The sequence below is a fragment of the Oryzias latipes genome, chromosome 11, assembly GCF_002234675.1.
Source record: "Oryzias latipes chromosome 11, ASM223467v1".
Classification (NCBI taxonomy): Eukaryota; Metazoa; Chordata; class Actinopteri; order Beloniformes; family Adrianichthyidae; genus Oryzias; species Oryzias latipes.
Window position 1 is genome coordinate 25,842,328 of NC_019869.2, and position 10,501 is coordinate 25,852,828.

The 10,501-nt window shown below is 47.6% G+C and overlaps 1 protein-coding gene across 1 annotated transcript; it reads right to left on the reverse strand.

Moving 5' to 3' along the window:
• Positions 1-6,925: 6,925 nt before the first annotated feature.
• On the reverse strand, positions 6,926-9,282 carry me-t (Me-Tam). Its single transcript, NM_001104657.1, is given in 8 exon segments — positions 6,926-7,535; positions 7,611-7,734; positions 7,808-7,981; positions 8,061-8,122; positions 8,189-8,250; positions 8,322-8,456; positions 8,584-8,848; positions 9,067-9,282. Coding segments are annotated over 8 exon segments (1,260 nt in total). The 5' UTR covers positions 9,252-9,282; the 3' UTR covers positions 6,926-7,282.
• Between the last annotated feature and the right edge of the window lie 1,219 nt (positions 9,283-10,501).

Genomic DNA, 10,501 nt, shown 5'->3' on the forward strand with positions numbered 1-10,501 from the left:
TACATGAGAGTAGAGGACAGAACCTTAGTGCACCATACGTTCCCCGGCTGAAGAGAAGAACATCATCATCATACATTCTCATTTGGAGGGATTCTCCCTTTGAGCACAAAGGAGGCATTTTCTAACTGAAAACAAGAGTCAGAAACCTCTGCTGACATCTCACCTGGAATCAGCTTCACAGTCGATCACCACCTTACATTAGTTTCTCTAGTTTGCTAAGATCTTCTCTGTAAACCACATGTTCCTGAAATGTTCACATATTCCCATAAATATTCAACACGGTTCATAAAAAGCTAGAACAATAAGAAACTCTTCTAACCCTTGTGCTATCTTAGATGACCCCCCCCTTCCATTGACGTGTTCTCCCTACCATGACAAAGGTGGATAAAGGTGGAAAGATTTCATGTAATCCATGGACACCAGTGAAGATCACAAATCATTAAAGAAAAAAGGTTCAGAGCACTGTCTAGTGGGTCTAGATGACCCAACTCCCAATGGTAAAGTGCCTAGGATAGCACAAGAGTTACTGACGTTAGTGTGAAGAGCCACCAGCGTTCACATGAAGGAGTCTTTCAGGGGTCTTTGAAGCAGCAGTTTGGAAGTCTCCGGAGCCTGAAGGCACCGCGTTGGAAATCTCTGCTCAATGTTAACTGCTCCCAGGACCAGTTTGCGTACAAGTTTTGTCTGGTTGTGTGACTGCACACAGAGAGGTGGACAGAGTGTCAGCATGGTGAGAGGCTCCCTCAGCAGCAACTGGAGGAACATGCATTAGCTTCTGCTAGCTAGCTGCTCTTCCTAATGTGTGAAATTGCTCATGTAGCTCAAAAACACTCTTCAAACAGCTGTCCCATCAGACACCAGCGCTTCTGCAGACACTGAGAAGTCCTGAGTGCCGATCCTGGGCCAGACCTTTCAAAGGGAAAGCAGCAAGGCCACGTCAAAGGCCGTGACCACAGAATGAAACCACATCTGAGTTGTTCTTTGAAAATAGCAGCATGTCTCAGAAAGGAACCTCCTCTATAATATGAATGAAGTTTCTCAGCAGAAATGTTGTCAAAATAATCGTTTAGTTACAGCTCTGATCAGAGTAATCAGAGGAATCTGAAGAAATCTCTGTATGGAGAAGGAAAGTCGAAAGGATGTATGAGTAAAACATCCTAGAAAGACTTCAGACTAGAGGTGATGGGAGGATCATACATGAAGGTTTGCTGCAGGTGATCTCTTCTACATTTAACCGGGGCTTCCAACAAACCACTTCCTGTTCTGATCCGAAAACGCAGCAAAGTGAACATTTCTGATCCGTTCAGGACAGATTCTGCGGGCCGGACCGGCCTGTGCAGATGCATCCATGAGCTCTTCTTCTTTGTTGTGTTTTCAACCAAAGCCTGATGAGAAGAAAACTGCCAAACAGGCCCCAGAGAAGCACCGCAAAAGTCTGAAAGTCTAAAAAATGTTCTTTAAATAAGCAAAAAAGTAAAAAAAAAAAAAAAACAGCCTGTGATATGAAAACTGGTCTATCCATGGAAAACATGATTTTGCTGTTGAAAACCTGAATGATAATGTTTTTTTCTTGAGAGACAAAAACCAAGACCTTCTTTACTTGAGACAAGGGTCTGTTTACTTTCTTAAGATGGAGTTTTGGAGAGCAGACGATCTCAGGACGCAGACTCAGGCTTGCTGTTCAGACAACTAAAACAGAATTGTTGTTGTTACTTTTGTGTGGAAGTGTTTGGTATCTCTGGGTGAGCCATCGTCCCTTGGTGTTGACGGGCTGACGGGAGGCCTGCAGGGACTGCGGTTGGGTGGGACGGGGCCGGGGGCCACGGAGGAGGCAGGGTCTGCTCAGCTGAGAGCAATGTCTCACCAAGGCTCCAGAATTTCTTCATTAACGGGACACACAGACATCAGAGGCACGGACCGGGGTTGTGGGCCGGGTCGGCAAACAGTCCTCCTCGCAGCTGCGTCGACTCGCTCTTCTAGACTTGACGACTTGGATGTTGGCAGCGGCCTCTCGTAAATCACCTGCATGGCCCCTCACAGCGTGACTCACAGACTGCGGAGGCCGCTTTGACTCACCATAGGCGGGTTAGCGGATTATTCCCAGAACCAGATCCACGAGGAGATGCTGGGACCCAGCGGTTCTGTCATCTTCTGGCTTCGTTAGAACACGCTCTCCCACCAGAAAACCGCAGTGACCCCGGCTGAAGTGTCCACACCTGCGGGCTGGGCTCGCTCTGTAAAGCGTATTTGAAGCACACTTCCAGGGGTGGAGAGCAAAGTTCGGCTCCAACTGTCAATTGGTGAAGGCCAACAGTGGCTGCAGGTTGGGGTGTGCTCTGCCCAGCAGCCGCGGGGGGGACAAAGGCTTGAGTCAGCACTGGGCCTCGCTTCTACACACACTGGAGCCAGAATGGCCGAACCCAGCAGGACCTGTTTACCGCTGCGACTGAGCAAAGACCCTCAGCAAACATCCTCCTCTGGACAGCTGCTCATAAAGCCTCACTAACACAGGAGACACGAGGAAGGGCCTTCTGCAGATGAAACCAGCTCAGAACCCGCCTGTAATCCGCCGTTATCTCCAGTTTAGCAGACGTAATCCCCTAAACCCTCACCACCCAACCAATGAGACGTGGCAGAGATCAGAAGTATCTAGATGTGGTGGTCGGAGTCTAAGGAGGAAAAGTTGCAGTGTTCAAGCCTCGTTTCTGAAGAACCTGCAGCAGAATTTAAATGTGAGCCTTTCTAACTGTGAAGATGACAAAACAGGGAAAATAGAAGTGACAGCAGGAATCTGCATCTGTTCTGCATGAGTCCAATGTCTTTAGTTTCATCTCTAATCTGCTGCAGTCTGTCTGTGATCTGTCCCTCTGAGAGGGTCCCGGTCTCTGAGGACAGACGGCTGTCCGTCCATGTCCTGAAGACTTGTTGACGGTTTCAACATTCAGCTGAGGATGAAGGTGACCAGAGTGCAGCTCCAGCAGCAAAGATCCACTTCAGTTCAAAGGGAAGGCCTTCTCTTGCAGCGGTTCTGGGCTGCAGGAACCCTTCATGCTGGGAAACTGTTGTGGGTTTTGGCTAAACACGGAGCTAAACTGAAGGTCCAGTTCTGGACCCTTTGCAGAATTTCCATGGTTGGTCCTGACTGATAGAACTTGTGGAGTTCAGCCCCATCCCCATACCGGAACCGGAGCTTTGGCCTTCAGCTGACCTGTCAGAACCACCACACCTCAGACTAACTTTAGGAAGACCTTTCTCTCTAGCCGCGGTTCTATGTGCAAAATGTCTTTGATCTGATCAGAACTGAACTGTGTTCATGGGCCCAGAAAAATTTGATCTGATTATAACAAACGTTTCCATACGCCACACTTTCCATCAGCATAAATCATTCTGACATGCACAGAACTCTCTAAAATACCAGAAACGACCAAAGAAGAAGAAATGTTGAGTTCTGCTGTAAACAAACAAGCTGCAGTGGAAAGAGTTGATCTTCTAAAGGTGATTTTACTGTTGTTATGGTTATTATTAGGTGTTGGAAGAAGGGTTAGGAGTAGGTTAACACGTGCCAACATCAACATTTATCCGTGGTTGTAGTTCAGATTCATGTGGTCAATGCTGCAATCTGCATCTTTGCTGTAAATATGTGGGAACAACATCAGCCTTTATTTTGTCTGGACACGATCGGAAACATGAATTCTCATGATTGTTTGCACGGTTTCTCAGGGCTGCACAGCATTTCTGCATTCAAAAGCCGCCCCGCCATGAAGCTACGAGTCCGGCTGCTCTGCTCAAGAACACACGTTTTTGTTGTTTTTTTTTGCGACCAGTAGTAAAATGTGCATTATATATATTTGATCAGCATCAAAGCCTTTTGGAAATGTACCAAGCAGATACAACAGAGTACTTAAAGGAATGTTTTACGATAGTTTCAATCTCCTTCTTAATTTCTTTCCAAAATTCACAGATAACTGGGCAATCAAAGAAAATATGTGAATGATCACCAATTTTTCCACATTGCCTCCAACATAAGGCTCTGGATGAGCCCTTGGCAAAATTAGAAATCAACAGAGGTGTGTGAAAAAAACGCATTTTGATTTTCTAGTCAAACTCTTTCCATAGTTGGCTATTAATTCCTGTATGGCTGTCCTCACACAGTTTATCCCATTGTTCATCTTCTATTATGCATTTAGATTCCAATTCCCATTTTTCTTTGATACTATATGTATTCTGTCTGGTGGCAGTTGAGAGTCTCTTATACAATGCGTTGGAAAGTTGGAAAGTTTTTTTCTGCGATTGTAGTAAAATATTGTTCTATGCAGTTTGGGGTTTTATTGATTCTGTCTCGCTCTTTGTGCTTCATGATGTAATGCCTGATTTGTAGATATTTATAGAAATCATTCGGCAGAAGACCAAATTGTCCTTGAAGCTGTGAAAAGGACTTAAGTTCTGTTCCATTGAACAGCTGGTTAAGAGTTAGAAGGCCTTTAGTGGCCCATGTCTTAAAGGTGGGATCCCACATTGAAGGCGGAAAGTCTATATTACCGACAATAGGCATTGCTCTGGAAATTGAGCCTGTATCGAGTAACATTTATTTAACTATCGTCCAAATCTTTAGAGTATGTTTGATCCAATTATTTACAATTCTCATTTTGTTGACAGATTTTAGGTCAGTAAATGGAAGAGTACACAGCCGCACCCCTTTAGTTTCACCTTGTTCCACTGTAATCCATTTTACTCCCTTGTCCTCTCTGATCCAGGCCACGATCGCTGTCAACTGAGCTGCCCAATAGTAAAGTTTTAGATTTGGTAGAGCCAAACCTCCCTTATTTTTTTGGCAAAAATAATGTTTTCAATTTAGTTCTGGGTCTTTTTCGCTGCCATATAAAGTTATAGAGTTATTATTTTTACTCAGATTACTTTTGTCCATGTAAACGCAGCTAATGCCCCCACCTCTCTGTGACGGTAAAATGTTGAACTCTAAACGCTGCAAACAGCAGCAGCCTCTGTCAAAGTGATCTGCTGAGCTGATGGATCAGTGAGAAGACTGGCTGTTGCCCATCGTAATTTCTTGCTTTGATTTGGTTAAAGTGTGAAAGTCAGGCTTAAACAAAAGATACGTCTAGATTTTAAGGTCACAAAACCTCGAAACTGAAGGTCTTTTTTTTTTTTTTTACAAAAGGCAGCAAAAGTTTAAAGGTTTACTTTTGCAGCAGTGCTTGTAATCTCCATCCGTTTCTCATTTCTGATTCTGACCTTAAACATTTCTCCACCAGCCTCTCAGTGGTCCAAAACTTTCCAGCTGCACACAAACGTGGAGCGCGGTGGAGGCCGGGCAGACGGGGCCAAGCTTGCCCTCCCCAGCTGCCGGTCACATTGCCGCTTCGTGACTGTTTGCCCGTGGCCCCGTGACCCCCCCCCGGCTTTCATTTACACCTGGGTGAGGACCACTCCATCACTGCTGCCGGCCTGGCACACATACACACATCACGAACGCTCGGCCTCGGTATGAACTGACCCAAACCCAAACACGGAGGCCGTTCTTGCCTCTCTGTGTGAAGCTCCAAATGACACCCCCCCATGCCAGCAAACCCGCATAGGTTCTGGAGATGTTCCTCAGCAGGTCTCCTGGGTCTGCCGGATCTTTGTCTGAGCATTAGAAGGCTGCCAGCGGTTCCTGGACGGTGCTCACATGCAGATCTGAGTGTTAGCCGTACGTCGCACTGCACCGCAGATTATGACAAAAGGGTGTCAGCAATGGGACGAGCCCCCACCGGACTCTCAAGGGTGGACTTTTCCCCATCTCGTCGTCATTTTGGTCGCATGTCAGAAGCCGTGTTCATTTCGCGTGGCTCCGCTGCCGCCGTTATTTAAAGAAAGCTGATTTAGTGACAGTGTCCTGCTTTAGAAGGAGAGCTGTGAGGCTTTTGAAGATCTTTCAGAAACAGCTGTGAGCTCAGACATGCACCACCATCCTGCAGCTTTGGTCCAGGGCTGCAGTAGGAACAGGAAAACTGGGTTCAGAGGTGGACGGACTCAGCAGTAATGGAGAAAAAGATCAAAACACTCGGCAATGGTGGTGAAACCAGAAAACACACGATACAGATGAAGCTCCAGCCTCACTGGACTGCAGGCTGCACACCTGAGTCCAAACCACCTGACCTTTTAGGAGGGGCACTTCCTGGTTCAGGTGTGGCAACATTCACTGATGAAGCTCTGCTTCCACTGACAGGATCACAGATTACACAAGACAGACATTTGTCAGACTGGCTGGAAATAAAACGTTAAAAAGTCCCGCCCTCATTGGGTTTAGTTTACTTTCACATTACACTTTCAAGGATGGACTAAGCCTCTTGGATGTCCAGCAGTTACAAATATTTTTAAGGGCAGAATCGCAGAAAAACAATCACCAAAAACATAAAAACAATCCTTCACACCTGAAATATGACGCTGTAACATCATAATAATAGTAACGTTTTTTAAGAGAAAAAAGTCAAATCTGTCAACTGAGCGAGATGGAAAAGCTTGTAGATAGAAAATAAGCTGCGTAATATTAAATAATCCCAATAGAAATGATTCCGACACTCAAACAAGTGAATTGGACTAAAACGTAAACCCAGAACTCTGGAAACATTTCCACATTTGACAGGACTTAGACTGTGCTGCTTGTGGATGAATGACGAGGATTTCTTCTTGACTGGAAACACTTTTTTCAAAAGCCAAAGAAGCCCAGCAATGTGTGAATATGACAACACATAGACGGTGTGATGTTTGTTCTCCATCTAAACTCAGCAGCCGGCTGGAAAATGTTTGAGGTGAAGCCTCAACAGTGACACTTCAGTAAAAGATCTGCTTCAAATGGAAATGAGACACCAAGAACATCCTTCTGAGAAAACTAATAGTTTTAATTTATTATTTAATGACATAAATAAACTTGCAGCTCAGTCAAATACTGTATGTACATGATTGGGGGAGGGGGGAGGGGGCACTGGCAGCATTTCGATCAGTAGAAGGCACGTTGAGGTGAAGACAGAGTTAATTTACTGTATTTACACACATGTACACATCCATGTTACTGAAGAGGGTTGGAAAAGCTTCAATGATTCATGTGATGATAACAGTTTGGATCCACGGCTCCTCTGCAGCAGCTTTTCCTACGCACAGATGCATCCTAACTAAACGTCTCAGAGTCTTCCCAGAGCAGGACCCTGCGGCTGTGAGGCAGTTTCTGCTCAGCTTCCCTCAGGACGAGCTCCAGCATCCTCTCCGGAGTTGCTTCGGAATAGCTTCAGTAGCTCTGAGCCACGGGCGCCCAGGTCGCTGTGAGCCGGGCGATGGAGTTCTCGAACTGAGCGTCCCCCACCTCGCTCAGGTTGGGGTCATACATGGAGGAGGGCGAGGAGACGGGCAGGGAGGAGGTCAGGCCCGTGTAGGAGGAACCTCTCAGGAACTGTGGGGTCAGGCCTCCGGATATGGAGCCAGAGGTGGAGCCCGAGGAGGCGAGCGAGGAGCCGGCTACCGACCAGAGGCTGGGGTACTGGCTGTGGACAGATTTGAAAGGACTCGTCACTGAACTCGCTGCTCAAACAGGAGGCGTGCAGAGCGAGGAGGCTCACCTGGAGTTGGGTGTGGAGTTGGAGCTGTGGGACAGAGTGCCCATACCCGGGGAGTTGGGGATCTGAAGCGCCGACCAGCTGTCGTGAGTGGACAGACCTCCGGAGCTGCTCTCCATGTAGTTGTCTGAGCGGGACGACATCACATTAGTTCTTTCTCCAGATACCTGCAACTCTGGGCTGAGGGGGGGGCGGCTCACTTGTGCCGGCGCTGCGGTGGGGGTAGTGGCTGGGGTACGGCGCCGCCCTGTGGCTCCTCAGGCCGGAGTAACGCTCACAGTAGGAGCCCGATGAGTGACCCGCTGAGCTGCTGAACTGGGGGGGGCTGCTGCTGGGGCAGATTGGACTCTGGCTGGGGAGAAACCAACCTCCAACTGTGGAGAGAGAAGAGCAATCAGACAACATCCAGCAGAGGCCGCTGCATTCTGGAAGGCCGGGGGGGGGGGGGCTCACGTTGGGAGTATCCCGGCTGCTGGCTGTCGGCGCTGTGCTCCGGGACGTCCTTGTGGTCGCTCCTGCAGACACACACAGCCTCACTGCCTGAACTCTGAGAGGGGCGCCATGGCGGCTTCAGTTCTTACCTTTCTTTGGCATCCAGGAAGGCTTTGGCAAAAGGGTTGTGCTTGATCTTCAGAGCGGTGATCTGTGGAGGGGGGCACAGCTGTGAACCTTCACACACTCCCCATGAAAACATGAGTGAGGTTTAAGGCTGACCTCTTCGTTCTGGTAGGCAGTGACAGCGATGAACTGTGTCTCAGGGAAGGACTGGCTGCTGATCATCTTCTGAATGCCTCCCACCTTCACGATGTGGATCCTCGGCTCGTATTTGTGCAGAGAGTTCAGCATGATCTGAGGGCAGCAGATGACACTGATAGACTGACAGGAGAACCATGAGAAAGAAGCTTCTTCCTAGACACATTGCAATCGGAAGAGGCGCCTCTCTGCGCATGATCCGTGCGCAAAGCCTGCTCCTCACCTGTCCGCCCCCGTTCAGCTTGTTGGAGAGCTTGACTTTGCTGAAGGAGACGGGCGCTTTCATCCAGTGGGCGCCAAAGTTGGGGGAGTCCGGGTGGATGTACACGCAGCTGGGGCTCTGCGGCTCCGGTTTGCCGCCGGGCACCCACTCCCCGTTCACGTACTTCCAGCGGTTGTTGTCCGCGGCCACAAAATCCAGCAAAACCGAGTACATGGCGTTCGGGTCCAGACCGGACACGCTGGCTCTCAGAACCGGAAACATCCTCCTGGAACAAACGGACAATCGTTTAATTTTACCAAAACGAAAATCAAACGTTTTTGAGTTGAACTTTGATTCAGTGTGAAAAGCCAATTTAAAAGATTAAAAAGACATTTGAAATATCCGTCGCTTTAATTAGTGAAACTTCGAGCGCAAAACGTGCCCAACCGTGCGCGCACGCTGACTGAGAGACGGCCTCGCCGCGCGCTGCTGCTGTCCACCTACCTCCCGGTCTTGGTGACGATCATCTCGTTGGTTAACTCTTTAAACTTGTTCCACAGATCTGCGTCCTCCAGCGTCAGTTTGATGTCTCGCTCCGACGCGTCTCCCTTCTCGCTGCCCTTCTGGAACTCGCTCTCCACGGCGCTCAGGAGATGCTCCAGGCGCTGGTCCGGGTTCGACGCGCTCATATTTCCAGGTGAGGCGCTCGAAGACAAATCCAGGGACTGAATCCGAAACGGCCTCTGGGACCTGAGGCGTGCGATTTAAGGGCCCCCAGGGACCTCATGGGGATGCGGGGCGTGGCTTGTGCGCGCTCACCTCGCCTCCGAGCGGCCTCCTCAGACTCCGCCTCACTGAGGCCTGTGAGTTAAAGGAGTTTATGAAAGCAAATCTGACTTTAAGAAGCAACAAAATCCTCCTAAAAGGATTTTGGCGATGGAGCGGATGCTGGCGGGAAACTGCACTGCGGTTCCGGACGGACAGCTGAAGCTCTCCGTCCCCCTCCAGTTCTGACAAAAGGAGGGAACGAAGGATGAGAGCTCTTTTTTGAACTCTGCTTATGTTTCCAAATTGTGTTCATCTTCTGTCGACTCTGATCCACACTGCAGAGGATCTGAAGAGCCCCCCATTTAGTCCTCCCGGTGGGCCACAGTGTGGCTCACAGGTGAGGGGCCGCACGAGGCCCACCCGTGAAACACCTCAGGACTGTGGAAAGGTGGAAAATAGTTCAATCCAAATGTGCGCGCGAAGATTTCCGAAGGAAACGCTTTTCTGAAGAACGCAGCGGAACACGCGCACTTCAGTAGATCCATTTCCAGCAGATCCGCATGGTCTGCATTCATCCTCAACGCGTGGGCCCAATGATCCACGAAGAAAAGGTTCTGAGGATCAAACGAACTTTTTTAACATCAGTAAATTAAGCAGTAAATCCGGTTCTAACTGTTCAGACTTCTGAGTTCAGAAACCTTTTATTCCCCTAAAACGCTCCCGGATGAGAAGCAATTAAAAATACTTTTAAAAAGTTATTAGAATAAACATGAAATCGTTTATTCATTCTAGTAATAAATCTGACAAAACAAAAAGTTTCAGCTAAGCATTTCAAAAAAATAATAATGTATTATGTCATAAAATCTGAAACTATTTTTGATCGTTTTCAAACAAGGCCTCGTTTTAACTTATATTTATCAGTATAAATTAACTTAATTTAATGAATAATCAAATTTAAACGTTTGAGGTAATGCTCATAACTAGAAATGATAAAAATGTTGTTAAGTTATTTTTGACTGAATGTAAAGTGAATAATTTCCCATGTTATCCTCCTTAGATTTAACAAATATATATGATTTTCCTCTAAATCATTTTTTTTCAAGAATTGATTTTTCTCCATAAAAGCTTTTTTTCTTTCAGACTGCAGCATTTCCAATGTATCCACTGAGAT